General features: G+C 33.9%; 1 protein-coding gene across 8 annotated transcripts in view; it reads left to right on the forward strand.

Annotated features, from left to right (window-relative positions):
• Positions 1–18,517, forward strand: part of LOC140602551 (BEN domain-containing protein 5) — a 1,370,322-nt gene that overhangs the window by 265,049 nt on the left and 1,086,756 nt on the right. For all 8 annotated transcript variants that reach the window (XM_072772197.1, XM_072772199.1, XM_072772202.1 and 5 more), the window contains exon 3: positions 16,823–16,947. In XM_072772197.1, coding sequence (XP_072628298.1) covers positions 16,823–16,947 — 125 coding nt within the window. The remainder of the gene's footprint in view (positions 1–16,822; positions 16,948–18,517) is intronic.

The following is an 18,517-nucleotide window of genomic DNA, read 5'->3' on the forward strand; positions in this document are numbered from 1 at the left end:
AATGAAATCATGAATAAAAGAGGAGAGATCACGACCAACACCACAGAAATACAAACAATTTTAAGAACATATTATGAACAACAACTATATGCCAACAAATTAGGCAATCTGGAAGAAATGGAGGCATTTCTGGAAACTTATAAACTTACCAAAACTGAAACAGGAAGAAATGGAAAATCTGAACAGACCCATAACCATCAAGAAAATTGAAGCATTCATCAAAAACCTCTCAACAATCAAGAGTCCAGGGCCAGATGGTTTCCGAGGGGAATTTTACCAGACATTTAAAGAAGAACTAATACATATTCTTCTGAAGATATTTCAAATAATAGAAATGGAAGGAAAACTTCCACACTCGTTCTATGAGGCCAAAACCAAAAGACCCCACCAAAAGGGAGAATTACAGACCAATATCCTTGAGGAATATGGATGCCAAAATTTTCACCAAGATACTAATCAATAGGATCCTGCAGTACATTAAAAGAATTATTCACCATGACCAAGTGGAATTTACTCCTGTGCTGCAAGGTTCGTTCAACCTCTGCAAATCAATGAGATACATCACATTAATAAAAGAAAGGACAAGAACCATATGGTCTTCTCAACTGATACAGAAAAAGCATTTGACAAAATACAACGTCCTTTCTTGATTAAAACTCTCCACAGTGTAAGAATAGAGGGAACGTACCTCAATATCATAAAAGCCATCTATGAAAAGCCCACAGCAAGTATCATTCTCAATAGGGAGAAACTGAGAGTCTTTCCCCTAAGATCAGGCACAGTACAGGGATGTCCACTCTCACCACTGTTGTCCAACATAGTACTGTTTCTCCTAGCCTCAGCAATCAGACAACAAAAAGAAATAAAAGGCATTTAGATTGGCAAAGAAGTCAAACTCTCACTCTTCACAGATCACATGATACTTTATGTGGAAAATCCAAAAGACTCCACCCCAAATTCCTGGAACTCATACAGGAATTCAGCAACATGGCAGTATGAAAAATCAGTTGCATTTCTATACACTAATAATGAGACAGAAGAAAGAGAAATTAAGGGATCGATCTCATTTATAATTGCATCTGAAACCACAAGGTACCTAGGAATAAAAATAACCAAAGAAGTAAAGTATCTCTACTCTAAAAACTGTGGATTGGAAGAATAAATATTTTTAAAATGTCTATGCTATCCAGTGCAATCTACACATTCAACGCAATCTCAATCAAAATATCATGAGCATTTTTCACAGAAATGGGGCAAATAATCCTAAAATTTGTATGGAACCAGAAAAGACCCTGAATAGCCAGAGGAAAACAAAAACTAGAAAGCCTTTTTAATCTTTGAAGAAGAATGACTTTGAAAATGTCACCCAAACTTCAAATCTCTATTTTTACTCTCATTGTATGGGGAGTTATAAAACATTAAATATTCATCATGTATTCAATGTTTAATTGCTGGTTAATAGCTCCTAATATATATAAAGTAAATCATGTTGTTTATATGGAGAATCAATTCCTGTATTATCAAGATGAAAATATGCTCTCAACCCTAGGAGTCAGAGGTAACTCTCCATTTCTTAAGCCACAGCAGCTTAATGGTTGGAAGCAAGGACTGTTTTAATTTTGTATGGCCTTGAAGCTTATGTAATTTCAGAGAGTCTTCTTTAAGAAAAATTTTATAAAATTCTGAATACAAGGGGTGCCTCAGTGGCTCAATTTGTTGGGTGTCTGACTCTTGATTTTGGCTAGGGTAATGATTTCAGGGTCTTGAAATCAGGCCTGCATTAGGCTCTCCACTTAGTGTGGAGGCTGCTTGGAATTCTCTGTCTCTGTCTCTCTGTCTCTGTCCCTCCTCTTGCTCTCTCTCTCTCTTTCAAAAAATAAAGAAATAAAATATTTGAGAAAGATACCTAAAATCTTATGAATATAAAATTATGTGTTCATAATAAAAAGGAGATCACAATAAATTACTAGCATCTTGGGGATTCAGGTTCCCTTATGCTGCAACCTCTTTAAGCCATTTACCAGAAATGCTTTAAAGAAGTGCAGCCTTGCTTTCCTTTCATATCATAAATATCTGCAGTTTGAACCTTGAAACTGAAGCTTCATTTGTTTCTCAGTAAACTTAGCTCTGTTTGGAAGGAAACTTTGGCTAGCTGGTTAAACCTGCCAAGTTATCATCCAACCCTTTCTTAAGTTCTGTGCAGATGATAAATTCACTTTTAAGCTGTCCTCACTGTTCTTTAATGAAAGAAAATTTTACTCTTACTATTTTTCATGAGTTACTGGTTTTCCCCTTCTTTCCCATGGAAGTTAATCAGACATTTAAATAAAATTGTGAAGTAAGGAAGAAGGATTTTTCCCTTAACAAACACCTGTGAATTTTAACTATGTAATATACTCCTTACTTTCATTATTCGTGAGTTCTTATCCTTTCTTTGACTCATTGCAATATATTCCTGTGTATTGTTACTGCTTCTGTCTTAACTTAAGCTTTATTCAGGTCTCTCATTTCCTCTTTCTACTGTCCCTAGATAAATCTTCTAGCAATGAAATTTGTTGTACTACTCCTTTTGTTTAAAATCCTCCAATAGCACCCCATTTCCTTATCCTAATCTTACCTCTTCAACCTTTGTCCTAGGATTCTTGACATTATTAGACCCTGGTCATACTGGCCTAACCTTCTTGTCTCATTGCCCTATGCTCTTCTACATAATGTTCCTTCTGCCTTCACTCATTTGACATCTGGAAGGCTCCTATTCATCCTTTGAGTATAACTCAAGTGTCAATTCTGTTTACCCCTTGCCAGCTTTGCAACCTCAAGTAGGGTTAGGCTTTTTCACTTCTATGTCCCTATAACGGTTTTTGCATATTTAGACCATGATTCTTAACATGTTTTATAATAACTACTTTTTTGTTAGTTTTGCTCACTTCATTGATAGCCTCTTTTATCTCAGCTCTGTATTTCTGTGCACCAGGAAATCTTCTTACCCTTCTGCTCATATCATCTCATTTAATCCTTACAACATCTTTATGAATTTACAGCTGGAACATTTGAGGTACAATCTTTAGTCTAAGGACACACAGCTAGTAAGGAGTAAAGGTGTGAATCGAAGCAGTCTAATTCCAGAGTCTGTCCTTTTAATCACCATTTTCTACCAACAAATTAGAATCTCTAGTGAATAGCAGAATCCCTGCTACATAAGTAGTGCTTAATAAATACTTGGTGATTGAACCAAAAGGACACAGGATTTCTTTAGCTTCTTTTGGTAGCTGAAATGTATTACCATAATGTTATGTTTGGATACATTTATTGCTGGAGTCAGTATCTTTTGGTTTTACCTTGGAGAGGATGTATTTTTGAGGATATTCATGCAGTTACTATGTTTTTTTCAAGTTTTTTCTTTCAGCCTTTGTTGGATAAAGAGCTAATTATGATTCTGCATTGTTGATTATTACATACTGCAATATAACAGGGATATGACTACAATAATATGACTAGTGGTTTCTGTCCCTTTGTCTTCCTCATGGTTTTGATCAGGCAAAAGCATAGCTTTACAAATCTCTTTTTAAAAAAACTGTGGTCCAAGATCAGAAACCTTTTCCCAGGATGAAGTGGATTTACCCAGGAGAGGGAGATTAACTCCTTGAGGGATGCAGGAACCATTTGGAAAATTACCCTATTCAATCTCTGAATGATATCCAGAAAGATATTTCTCTCACGTGGATGAGCACTTTGTTTTTTGAGAGGATCTTCCCCATCTAACTAGTTAAATTGGTACATTTACTTTTCTGTAGAAGGCAAGATTTTGGAAATTAACAAACTAGACAGGATGGGAAAGTCATATGACCTTTACTAATTTTCTAGCATAGTGCGGTTTCTTCCCTCTCATTTTCAAGGGCTCCACATCTTTATTTAATATTTTAGTGATGCTAGTATAATTTGGGTTTCCTTCTATGAGAGAATGGTATAACCGAAAAAAGCTGCAGAGGGTCAGTTGCATGGACTCTGAATTTCAGTTCACCAGTTCCAATGGGCATTTTATTTTATTTTTTAATTAAAAAATTTTTTTAGGGATCCCTGGGTGGCTCAGCGGCTCAGTGCCTGCCTTTGGCCCAGGGTGTGATCCTGGAGTCCCGGGATTGAGTCCCACGTCAGGCTCCCTGAATGGAGCTTGCGTCTCCCTCTGCCTGTGTCTCTGCCTCTCTCTCTCTCTCTCTCTCTCTCTCTCTCTCATGAATAAATCAATAAAATCTTAATTTTTTTTTTTTAAGAGAGAGAATGCACATGAGGGGGGTGAGGAGCTGAAGGAGAGAAAACAAGAGAATCTTGAGCAGGCTACTTACTCAGGGCAGAACCCCACACTGGTCTCAGTCTTGGGACCCTGAGATCATGACCTGAGCTGACATTAACAGTCGGTTGCTTAACCAACTGATCTACCCAGGCACCCCCCCCACCATAGGCACTTTAATTCATAATATACATTGATCCTTGTCTACTTCCTAAATAGTTTAGTTTTCAGTTTAAAATTTCTTGTGAAAAATAAAAGATCTGAAGAAAAACACTGAGAAAAAAGAGCCCTTTAGAAAGCTGGGATACATTTTTGCATGTAGTTTTTTCTTTTCTGAAAACAGAAAGCTTCCATATTTCTCTGTAGAGAGGTTTTGGAGAATTCCCTAATATTCTAGGAAAAAAGAAAATATAGCCAAAATAAGAAAGAAAAATAAATACCTCATTATTCTGGAAAATAAAGTAAAATGTATAATAAGAGTTTTACATAAAGGAAATAAACCACCATCTTAAGGGCAAGTGTAAATGTTATTTAGGTTGACTGACTTCTAAAGATAACTTTCAGTGGACAAACACAGAAAATAAAATCAATTCACAATTTTTAAGATTTATTATTGGAGATTTTTATGGCTTTTGTTTTTTACCACTTTATTTTTGTCTGTAGAAGATATAACAATAACTCACTTTTGCACAGCATCCTATGATTTCCTCTGGGAAAGTCTTTATCATAGGACTTGATACTTAGATTGAAATGATCCACCTGTGTGATTATTGCTTCAGCTTGACTATAAACTCCATGAAGACAAGTACTTACTTATTCATATTTGTATTTTCAGTGCCCAGCATGAGGTCTACATTGGAATAGACCTCTGAAATGTTGCCACAATAACTGCCATTTATATTATTTAACAAGTTTAATAACAATATTATTTAAAAATTTATTTTTATTTATACATTTATTCAACAGATATTTATTGAGTATCTTGTTGGGGCTAGATACTAGTACTGAGGGTGTAACAGTAAATAAAACAGAAAAATATTTCTGAGCTTACATTTTTACCAGATGGTACAAAAATAAACAATACTCAAAAAATAAGTAATTTGTATGGTATACTTGAATATGGTGAGTGCTGCGAGGAAATTTAGAGTAGGTGAGATGAATCAAGAATGTGGGAAAAGTGTTTTTCAATATTAAATATGGTGGTCAGGTTGGCTTCTTTTAAGAAAGTAGATTTCAGCAATAATTTGAATGATGTTATAATCTATGTGAAAATATGGGGAAAGAGAAGTTTAGGAAGACAGAATAGCCATTGATAATCCAGAATAGCCATTGATAATCCCTTAAAACTGAGGTGTGTGTGATGTGACAAGAAAGAGAAATAGTAAGGAAGTCAAGTGATGTGAGGACAAGAGATAAGATCAGAGAAGTGAAAGGGAGATAGATCACATTGATTGATTGATTTTAAAAGTTATTCATTTTAGTGAGAGAGATTGAATGTGAGCAGGATGAGGGGCAGAGGGAAAGTCTCCTCAGATAGACTACTCCCTAAGTGTAGAGCATGACAGGGGGATGGGGTCTCGATCCCAGCACTCTGAAACCATGACCTGAACAGAAATTAAGAGTCACATGGTTAATTGACTGAGCAATGAAGGCACTACTCATGTAGAATCTTTTAAAAACTTCAGGTTTGGAGGGCACCTGGGTGCCTCAACGATTGAACATCTGCTTTGGCTCAGATTGTGATCCTGGGGTCCTGGGATTGAGTCCCACATCAGGGTCCCTACAGGGAGCCTTCTTCTCCTTCTGCTTCTGTCTCTGCCTCTCTCTGTGTGTCTCTCATGAATAAATGAATACATTCTTTAAAAAAAAAAAAACACTTCAGGTTTACTCTCAAATAAGTGCTAAACCTCTTGAGGATTTTGAACAAAATGTGACATGATCTCTTTTATGTGTTGGAAAAATTACTTTGGCTTTGTGTTGAGAATAGAGTATTGGGGTGCAGATAAGGAGACCAGTTACAAACAATCCAGGTGGGAGAATATAGTTGCTTGAATCAAAGTGATATCTGTGGAGGTAAAGAAAAGTGCTTGGATTGTAGATATATTTGAAAGGATTCTTGGATGGATATACTTAGTTATTAAGTATGAAATTAAGACTTCATAGGTGACTCTAATGCTTTTGGGCTTAAGTATTGACTGTATAATTTATATATATAATTTCATTTGATAATAAAATATTTTATCTTTGACAGACAAGAAAACTGAAGTCAAGAGCAATTAAATTTGGCAAAACTTCAAAATTTATAAGCAGTGGTGCTAGTATTCAAATCTATATCTAAATCTGAGGTTTTTGATTTTTTTTAATATAAAAGAGCAGATAAGATGGTCTTCTTAAAATTTGTAATGTTGGCCTTGTGCTATGGTTTTATGTTTTAAATTCCCACATGTCAGGATGCCTGGGTGGCTCAGCAGTTGAGTGTCTGTCTTTGGCTTAAGGCATGATCCCGGAGTCCCGGATCAAGTCCCACATCGGGCTCCCCACCTGGAGCCTGCTTTTCCCTCTGCCTGTGTCTCTACCTCTCCCTCTGTGTCTCTCATGAATAAATAAATAAAATCTTAAAAAAAAATAAATTCCCACATGTCATTTAAATCAGTGACCTCTTCCCAAAATGAAAAAAATTAATATAAGTAGTTTAATTCTGAATGTTTTTTGTTTTATTTACTTGAGACTCTTGTTGGGTGCATTTTTATACTTGTTATGTCTTCTTGTTGGCTTGCTCCTTTGTTATTATAAAACATCTTCCTCCTTTGTCTCTAACAACTTTTGTCTTAAAGTTGATTTTTCTGATATTATTATGAGTATTCCATCTTTCGTTGTGTTTGGTATGTTTATTATTTTCCTTTCTTCTAACTATCAACCTTGTGAGTTTGTATCTAAAGTGCATCTCTTATAGACTGCATGCATATGGTTGGTTCATTAAAAAAAATCTATTTTGACATTTTCTGCCTTTTAATTGGAGCGTTTAACATTTTACATTTATTGTGATTATTGAGATGTAAGATTATTTTGCCACCACTTTCACTATGTTTTATGTCTTTCCCTATCTCTTTCTCCATTACTGCTTCTTTTATGTTAAATAGATATTATCTAGTGTGCCATTTTAATTCTCTTCTTACTGATTTTACTATTTTTTATTTTACTGTATTTTAAAATTTCTTTCTTTAATTGCCCTGAGAATTAAAATGAACTTAATTAAATTGATACCAGCATAGTTTGAATTAATATCAAGTCAATTTCAATAATATATATGGAATACATATATTTATTGTTATACAAATTATATCTGGATATAGTATGTATACTCCATACAGATTTATAATGATTCCTTTATATCAGTAAGAGAAAAAAAAAATCAACAGAATTAAAATGTTTATACTTAATGCTTTTATTATGTAGTTATTTTTACTGGTGCTTTTATTCTTCATGTGGATTTCAGTTATGCTTTAGTGTTCTTTCACTACAGCCATAATATCCTGTAGTTTTCTTGTAGAGCACATTTTTAAATCTGATGGTGTCGGGCAGCCCAGGTGGCTCAGCGGTTTAGTGCCACCGGCAGCCCGGGTTGTGATCCTGGAGACCTGGGATCGAGCCCCACATCAGGCTTCCTGCATGGAGCCTTCTTCTTTCTCTTCCTATGTCTCTGCCTCTCTCTCTCTCTCTCTCTGAATAAATAAATAAATAAATAAATAAATAAATAAATAAATAAATAAATCTTTAAAAAATAAATAAATCTGATGATGTCTTAACTTTCTCATTTTTGAATAATACTTTTTGCTGGCTATCAAATTCTTGTTTGATGATTTTCTTTCAGCACTTTGTGTTATTCCACTGTCTTCTGACTACCATTATTCTTTTTTTTTTTTTAATTTTTATTTATTTGTGATAGTCACAGAGAGAGAGAGAGAATGAGGCAGAGACACAGGCAGAGGGAGAAGCAGGCTCCATGCACCGGGAGCCCGATGTGGGATTCGATCCCGGGTCTCCAGGATCGCGCCCTGGGCCAAAGGCAGGTGCCAAACCGCTGCGCCACCCAGGGATCCCTCATTATTCTTAATGATAAATCAGCCATTAATCTTATTGAGGATTTCTTGTAAGTGAGGAGTTGGTTTCTGTGTTGCTGAGTTAAAGATTCTTTTTGTCTTTTCACAGTTTGATTATGATATATCTAGGAGTGGATCACTCTTTTTCAGAGGTAGAAAAAGAAAGTGTTAAGTCCTTTAAAAAATTATTGAAATTTTAGACTACTTGTGTCTTGTTGGCATTGGCTTTTTATTCCCATCTAGCGATGTCTTTTTGTTTTGTTTTGTTTTGTTTTTTTTGTTTTTGTTTTTTTTTAATTCATGAGAGACAGAGATACAGGCAGAAGGAGAAGCAGGCTCCATGCAGGAAGCCTGATCCCAAGTCTGATCAAGCCTGACTTGATCCCAAGAATCTAGGATCATACCCTAAGCTGAAGGCAGACGCTTAACCACTGAGCCACTCAGGCATCCTGTAATCTCTGCTTTTTATTGGGATGCTTACTCTATTCATATATTAGTTATATTTAATGTAATTATTGATATGTTAGGATTAAATGAACCTATTAATTTTCTTATTGTCCGTTCTGTTTCTGTTACTTTGTTGCGTTTTACTGACTTCACAATAAAAAAAAAAGGCTTTTTATTATTCTTTATTTTTTCTTTGGATTCTTGGTGAAACTATTTTATGTTTATTTTATTGGTTGCTCTGGAACAATATTCACTCATAATTTATTAAACTTCTAAAATATTTTGTCTAAAAATTTATTTTTTAGAGTGATTTTAGGTATTTGTTACAACTGATGAACCTACATTGACACATCATAGTCACCCAAAGTCCATAGTTTACATTAGCGTTCACTCTTTGTATTGTATATTCTATTGTTTTGGATAAATATATAATTATAAGTATCTACCATTATAGTCATACAGAGTATTTTCACTGCCCTAAATATTCTCTGTTCCCTGGCTATTAATTTCTGTTCTTTCCAACTTCTGGTCTTTTAACTGTCCATGGCTTGGCCTTTCCCAGAATGTCATATGGTTGGAATCATACCATATGCAACCTTTCAAATCAGTTACTTTTGCTTATTAATATGCATTTTATTTTTTCATATCTTTTCCATGGCTTGATAACTTATCAAACCCTTTTAGGGTCCTTATTTTACCACTTTAAATTTAATACTTCACATTTGATACCTTGAACTTGTAATTACTAATCCTTTTTTTCCTCAAAATTTATTCTTCCTACTTCCTACTTTCCATCTCAGAAAATGTAGTTACCTCATATCAAATTCTATTTCTCATTTCAATTTTTGTTACTGTTTTTTCATATATTTTGCTTCTCTGTACCATGTAAACTGCCCTTAAAATATAATTTTTGAACTTTGAACAATTATCTTGAAAGAAATTATGAGACAAATAAAAGCAGTCTTAAATTTACCACTTATTTAGTATTTTTAATGATGTTCGTTTATTTTTAGAAGTATTAGGTCTATCTAGTATAACTTCCTGTCTTTTATTTTTTATTTTTTTAAAAAGGTTTTATTTATTTATTCATGAGAGACAGAGAGAGAGAGAGGCAGAGACAGGCAGTTGGAGAAGCAGGCTCCATGCAGGGAGCCTGATGTGGGACTTGATCCCGGGTCTCCAGGATCAAGCCCTGGACTGAAGGTGGCGCTAAACCGCTGAGCCACCCGGGCTGCCCACTTCCTGTCTTTTAGGTTTTCATTTGGTTGGTATAGGTTTACTGGTAATGAATTTTCTGTTTTTGTTTATTTTGTTTTATTTTATTTTACCCTAATTTTTCAATATGTTTTCACTGGATATTGAATTCTGGGTTGAGAGTTTTATTCTTTCATTACTTTAGAGATGTTCTTTCTTAAAAGTTAATGGTTATTCTTAGGGATGCCCAGGTGGCTCAGTGGTTGAGCATCTGCCTTCAGCTCAGGGCTCAGGGCATGATCCCGGTCCGGATATTGAGTCCCTCATTGGGCTCCATGAGGGGAGCCTCTTCTCCCTCTATCTCTCTGCCTCTCTCTCTGTTTCTCTCATGAATAAATAAATAAAGTCTTAAAAAAAAGAAGTTAATGGTTATTCTTAGAAGTCAATGGTTATTTTTAGTGTTGTTCACATCTATATTTTATGGCTTTTCTTCTGGTTTTGCTTAAGATTTTCTCTGTTTTTTTATCAGTTTAAGTATTATGTACTTAGGTTGAGTTTTCTATTTTTTCTGCATAAGGTTTCCTGAGATTCTAAGATATTCAATTTTTTCCTCTAAGTTCTTAACATCACATGATTTTTTAATAGATCCATCTTCAAGTTTATTGACTGTGCACTAGCTCTACTCTAATGTTAAGTCCATCCTCTTAATTTTCCACTTAAGGTATTGTGCTTTTTACTTTTAGGATTTTTATTTAGTCTTTATAGACATTTCTGTTTCTTTAGAAATTCTGTACTTTTCAAATAGGAAAATTACATTTTTCTTTAATTCTATTAAGATGTTTCTGGGGATCCCTGGGTGGCGCAGCGGTTTGGCGCCTGCCTTTGGCCCAGGGCGCGATCCTGGAGACCCGGGATCGAATCCCACGTCAGGCTCCCGGTGCATGGAGCCTGCTTCTCCCTCTGCCTGTGTCTCTGCCTCTCTCTCTCTCACTGTGTGCCTATCATAAATAAATAAAAAATTAAAAAAAAAATTAAAAAAAAAAAAAAAAAGATGTTTCTGTTTTTTAACAGTATTTATAATAATTCATTTAAAGTTTTTTTTTCTGTTAATAGTATGACTGATCTCAGAGTGGATTTATATTGTTTGCCTCCGCACTTTTGATTATGAGTGATATATGTCTTTGAGTGTCTTGTAATTTTTGACTGTACATGGACAGAATGGAAGATACATTATAGAAAGTTAATTCTGTTATCTTTTTGGGTATATTAGTGTTTAGTGTAGAAAGCAGTTTATATTATCTTTTCAAGTTTATTACTGTTTATTTTAGAAGACAGTTCATTTGCTTATCACCTCAAGGCTGATCACCTTAAACTTCTGTATGTATGGTTTAAAATTTTATTGATGTAGATTGGGTGGAAAACCTAGGTATTTCCAAACTATTCTAACTTGGGCCCAAATCTTGTCTCTTATGGAGATATTATCAGGGTTAGTTTTCAATTTTATTAGTGAAATTATGAAATATTTCTTTCTCAGGACATGGTTTTTATTGCTAAGGTATGTCCCTATTGGTATCTCAACTGAGTGTTATGCCTGAGGGATCAAAAGTTTTTCAATTCTGAGTGTACTCGGTTCTTACCACCCTATTACCCAGCATAGTTTCATCCCTAGTAATTCTGCTTTTCTTTCATCATTGTAGTATGTTCTATTTGATAAAACTAATGTAGTTTCACTGTGTGCCTGGGCTTGCCTAGCTTGGAGCTATAGACTTACAGGAAATGATCTCAGAGTTTTCTAGGTTATCCATTCCCCATCACCACCATGATGTTTCCTCCTGTCAGATGACCTACCTCACAAATTGTGCCTGCTTCAATAGACTATTGTGGGAGTTCATCCTGTGAATGTCTCTTTTCCCAGGGATTGCTGTATAACATTGCTTATTTTCTAATGTCCGAAACAGGTGTTTCATATATTTGACCTGCTTTATAGTTCTTTACAATGGGGCTAATATCTTAATGGTTAGTACAACATGACTAAGCCAAAAGTAGAGATGTTGTTTTTATCATATAATTTTTCTGCTTTTATTCATACAACATATTTGATTTTTGTTAAAAATGAATATTTGATTTGATTCTTTTTTTAGTTGGTTGTTTTCTTATTAGAAATTGTACATTTTGGGGTGCCTGGGTGGCTCAGTTGTTTGTATCTGCCTTTGGCTCAGGTCATGAACTCAGGGTCCTGGGATCAAGCCCCACATCAGGCTTCCCACTCAGCAGAGAGCCTGCTGCTCCCCCTGCATGTGTTCTCTTTCTCTCTGTCAAATAAATAAATAAAATCTTTTAAAAAATTTGTTGAGACTTGCTTTATGAACCAGCATATAATCAATTTTGGTAAATGTAGCATGTGCATTTGAAAAGAATATATACACGTTATTCTTTAAATATCAAATGTTTCATAATTAGAATGAAGTAGCTTTTTTAGTCAAATTTTCAATTTGTCTCAATTCTTTGTGAATATATTTTCTTGATTTTGCTCAGTTTGTGGTTTTGGTTTGTTGAAATTTCTCACTGTAATTATGAATTTGTCTCTATCTTCTATTTTGTCAAATTTTACTTACATCTTTTGGGGATGTGTTAATAGATGTATATACTTCTAGGATTTTTATATCTTCTTAATGGAATTATCCTTTTATATATGTCTGAAAATCAATTATCTAAGCCTCTATCATAAGAAACTTTTAAAAAAGTAATAATTTAAAACAAGACAAAATAAAAAATATAAGGAAGGAAATAATAAAAGATTAGAAAATTAAAGAAAAATTTTAATGTACTCTATAGAAAATGTAATATGTTAAAAAGTATTGTGAAAAATACTTTTAATACAACACACTCTAGCCTAGTTCAACCAGGAAAAATAAAGAGAAAGATAACACATTAATATAATAGTTGAGTATAGTATTGTAAAACTTTTATACATCAAACTAGCAAAAGACAAAAACAACAAAAATATAGTGAATTATTTATACCAATACATTAGAAAAATATATGAAATATACAATTTTTTCATCATAAAATATTTTTGTTTATTTCTCTTTTTAAAAAATATTTTATTTCCTTATTTGAGAGAAGAGAGAGAGAGAGCGAGCACACATGAGTATAGGGGAGGGGCAGAAGGAGAGGGAGAAGCAGGCTCCCCCCTGAGCAGGGAGCCTGATGCCAGGCTTGATCCCAGAACCTTGGCATTATGACCTGAGTGGAAAGCAGATGCTTAAACAACTGAGCCACCTACGTGCCCCATCCTTGTTCATTTCCAGTAATATTTCTTGATTTAAAGCCTAGCTTGTCTGATACAAATATAGGTACAGTAACTTTCTTCCTCAGAGTGCTTTCCTGTTATAACTTTTTCATTCCTTTATCATTCAGTTTTTCTGTGTGCTTAAATATAAAGTTGTACTTATAAGCAATATATATTCAAGTTTTTCATCTAGAATAAAAATTTTTTCCTTTTGATATTTAGTCAGTGTATTTAACACATTTACTCACATACTTATGTTTGATATCTACATTTTATTTTTTGCTTTGTATTTGTCCTTTATTTTGAATTTCTATTTGTTTTCTTGCTTTTTGTATAAATGGAAGGAAACCAAATGATATATAGGCATTGTCATTTTATATACAAATAGCCATTTTTAGAAGGTCAAAAATTGCCACTTTGTTGAAATATTAGAGATAACATGAGGAAAGAATTGTTTATGCATACACACAGAGAAGATATTCCTCATAGGAATGGTGAAGATGGTCAACAGGATAGTTACAGAAGATCAAAGATTAGATGCTTATTATTATTTGAAACTGTAAACTTAGTGAAAGCAAAGACTATATCTGTTTGATTTATTATCTCTTCTATTTTACAACATATAACATGATGCTTTTTGAATGAATAACTGATTGAATACATGGATGAATGTATTGACTGTGACTATAGCATATTCCAAAGATAGCACAATGGAGTCCAAAAATCTTTATTTCAAGGTCTTGCCCTAGTGCTTTACAGTATGAATTCAACGAAGCACTAAATATTTCTGAGTTTCAATTACTCATCATGGGGTCATGGCGAGGCTTTAATAAAATAAAGGATGTCAACTCATTTTGAAACTGTAAATTTTTAGACACAAATTGTGCCTTATTAATAGGTACCATTGATGGCAGCAATTTTAAGACGTTATTATTTATCAAAACCTATTTATAGTGTTCCAGAATTAAAAACAAAATAAAAATTTTCCTTTGAGTGATGAAATGCATATTAATGTTTAATTTTTCAACCAGTAACTTTTAGATGGCCAAAAATAGTGTTATTCTTCACTTCTTGTTTTTTTTAAAGGTAGTAATTGCATTAAGCATTATAACTTATACTTTCATTTTATATTATCTCTGTATTCTTCCAACCATCTATGTTATATAGAGAAGCTATTAGTCTAGTGATTAGAGTCATGTTGCTGGAATTCAAATCCCAACTCTGACTTTTACTTACTTACATGCTATATAACATAGGCCAAGTTATTTTTTGTAGCTTTTTCCCTTGCTGTTCTCTTCTACAAAAGGAGGATTGTAATGGTTCTACTCCACAGGGGTTGTTGTGAGACTTGAATAGGTTAGTACACCTACCATTTTGGGTAGTATATAGAAATGCTCAGAAAATGTTTTCAATTGAAAATTAATATTCATAGTAATTTCTAAGAAATAAATATTCAAACTTTATTGATGTAATCCTTACTTTAAGTTGAAAAAACAGAGGTTGGATGAAGTTAACTGAATTTCCAATGTCATTCAGTAAATGGCAGAGGTAAAATTTGAGCCTACATCTTTTGATTGCAAGCTCATTGCTCTGCGCAATATTCCGCCCTCTATAACATAAGGCTTAGTAAATATTTTTGCATGATAATAATAGAAAGAACCAACTTAATGAGGAATCTCCTCGGGAATTCTGAAGACAGTCAAACTAGAAAAACTAAGTTTTTGGTTTTAATTAGTTGATACTTGTAATTTCCTATCAGTGCATTTTTAAGAAATATGTGTATTCTTAATTGGAAGTAACTGATTGTTTTGGTTCTGGAAGGAGGAATAAATCTGGCTTCTTACGCCAAATTTTAATGAAAGCAAATAAAATTACCCTAAGGTTAATTGATAAGGTTTTGAGGGAAGTATTATCTTATTATCTTGGATCACTGCCTGATTAATCCTAGATTCAGGCAGCCAAAGAATGGTACAGCTGAAAGGAAACTTCATGATTAGGTAACTCAATATTCTCATTTAGTAGATGAAGCCCTCAGAGGGTGAATAACTTTGGTATTATTGCACAGAGAATCAGTTGAGCTAGAATTCAGGTCTGCTGATTCCCTGGCTAGTATTCCATCTGTGACAACGCGACTAATGCTTAGTTAAAATCAGTAACATGCTAGTAGAATTAGAAAAAGAATTAATTGAAAACTGCTACATTTAAAGTTAAAGTTAAACTATGAGTGTTCTTTTCGAGAAAGACATACTAGAGCTTTTTTTTTCTTTTTAAAGATTTTATTCATTTATTCATGAGAGACAGAGAGAGACAGAGAGGCAGGGACACAGGGAGAGGGAGAAGCAGCCCGATTCGGGACTTGATCCCAGGACTCAATCCCGGGACTCCAGGATCACACCCTGGGCTGAAGGCAGGCGCTAAACCACTGAGCCACCCAGGGATCCCCAAGAGCTTATTTTAAAGCAGGATACTACTATGCTCTTCAGGTACAATAGAGTACTGATTTCTCAGTCAATTTCTTTGTTGCTGTCTTTTATTATCTTTACTCTTTTTCAGATGTTGATTATCTGACTTGGGAATTCACCAGACTATTTGCTTTATTTTTTATCCCATCACATTGTGACAATTATGGGCATTTTACTGCTCATTAGAATAGAAGTTAAAGAGAGGAGATACAATGAATGGAAGTAACACCTAAGTTTATACATTTTTTTCTTTTTCATAAATTTGAAGTATAGTTAACATACCATGTTATATTATTTTCAGGTGTACAGTATAATGATTCATCAGTTCTATTTATTACCCAGTGCTCATCAAGATAATGTACTCTTGATCACCTTTACTTACTTCACCCCTCTCTCACCAACCTCCCCTCTGTCAACCTACATTTTTGATATAACTGTTCTATTGGTAGAGAAAATGGAAATTAATTTCATGGCTGTTTGTGAATTTGCCATTATTTTTCTTATGAAGCAACTACTTGTAATTTTTGTTTAAAACCTTATTTTACATATCCTTTAATATGCTCTGATAGAAGTTTGGAAATTACCAAAAATACTACAAACTGCTAGGCAATATTGTGAGAATTAAATAAGATCAAGTATATTAGAGTTAGTGGAAGTTTGTATAAAGCTTAATACAAAATACATATGTTATCGTCCTTTTTTAAAACTAGAAAGTTTGTTTGTGATTCTTTTTGGCTTATCGGAGCTTGCTACATCCTCCATGGAACATCCCAAACTAAAAATCTGTCACTTGTAGCACAAACAGATCTGGGTGATAAGAACTGAAAGAGTTGCTTGTACCACAGCAAGGACTAGCTGGAAGGCTCCTCTTATCCTGTGCTGTATTCAGGGTTGGCGGCCTTACAGAGTGTGAATGCTGAACCTACAAGTACTGAATAATGACAAATGTTGCTGTCAGAGCTCATAGTATTTAAGTGTATGTGCTATTGAGCTGCATGAACTTCTATTAAAACATGACTCTTTTAATTTTTATCACCAGGTAACCTTGGACGGGTGGACCAGGTCTCTGAATTTGAGTATGACTTATTCATTAGGCCGGATACCTGTAATCCACGATTCCGAGTCTGGTTCAACTTTACTGTTGAAAATGTGAAAGAATCACAGGTGAGGGAAATATTGGATATCTTTAGTGTGGTTTTGGTAAGAAGATTATGCTTTTGTTTTACTTTAGAAATCTCAAAATAATGTCCAGATTAAGAATATATACTTGTGTATCTCTAGCAATGATATAGTTTTAAGAGATATGCAGAGATGTACAGGTATAAAATGCTGGCTTTTATTATCTGGTGGATATTAAATAATACAAATATATTATCTAAGACAAAAAAATGTTCTTTATTGATTGAAGAATTAGCATAATGTGCTAGATTTCTTTGAGGAGTATTATAAGGAACCATTGGAAGTGACTTGTTACTATGTTTATTACAGAGTGCTGTTATCCATATTACTTATTTTTTGTAAAGACTTGTGAGGGACATTTCTCACAGGCCTCAGTTTCAGAAAGAGTTTTCTTCTTTTGTACAAGCAAGTGGTTATATGTTAAAAATAATATGATTCTTATAACTCCTACTTGCTTTTTTAAATCTGTTGAAAAATTCAAGAGCCAATTTTATAGCCCTTGCTAATGATTTTTGAAAACTTTGTGGCTTGTACTTCTGTGTACTAATTTTTCTTTCATTTTGATCATATTAATCTGTCTTTAAACATAATTTCTTCATCTACATTTTCTATTTAGATGTATGTTTTTTCTATGTATGTTTTTTATAATCCTGTTCAAATATTTGGAGTGAGAGTATATTGTAAATAGAACTAAATACATATGACTTGAACAAACGTTAATAAACATCTAATACTAAGAAATCATTTATCATTCTGTTATATTAGGACATCTAATCATGGAAAGACTGCACAGTCTTTGTACATACAGCGATATGATTCTTTTAAGCAAATGAAAACATAGCCCCATAACCTAATATCTATCTGCCTTCTTCCTTCAGGGTCATCTATTTCTAATATACTTGGGAGAAAGGGAAGGTTGGCTTAATTTTCCCTCCCAAGTCAGTCCATCCTGTTTGCTCCTTTAATTAGTTACTTGCTTCTCTCCATTTTTCTCAACTGCAATTTGATTCATGTGTCTGACATTGATCAGTGCCTGGAATTTAGGGACTGACTGGCATGCTTCCTTCAGCAGGAGAGGGGTGCAGGAAACAGTCACTTCACTCTACTGTTGATTCTCTTAATTCTTTCAACACCACTGGCACATGACTGTATGTAGTAACACAGATGTATGTAATGTTTAATGAAGTTTAAGAGCTAACTGGAAGGAATTAAATAGATGGGAGAATTATCTATATTGTTGGCTAAACATGATTTAGGGTAAGTGGGAAAAATTTCTAAACCATCACAGAAAGCTGCTCAGGGACATTCTTTAGTTCCTAGCTTTGCTTCTTAGTTTCACTTATTCTGCAATGAGAGAATTCCTTTTTCAGCTTCTCATATTAAGAATAACAATATTTTTCCCTTTACCCACCTTAGGAAAACCTACACTTTTCCTGACCTGATGATAGGATTACCCACTTTTTCCAACAAAATAATTAGTAATTCACAAAATGCATTTTCAAGTTTATGTTACTGAATCCTAAGAGTATAATTTATAGCAGGAGACTATAGCCAC

Source organism: Canis lupus, chromosome 13 (assembly GCF_048164855.1).
Source record: "Canis lupus baileyi chromosome 13, mCanLup2.hap1, whole genome shotgun sequence".
NCBI classification, from domain to species: domain Eukaryota; kingdom Metazoa; phylum Chordata; class Mammalia; order Carnivora; family Canidae; genus Canis; species Canis lupus.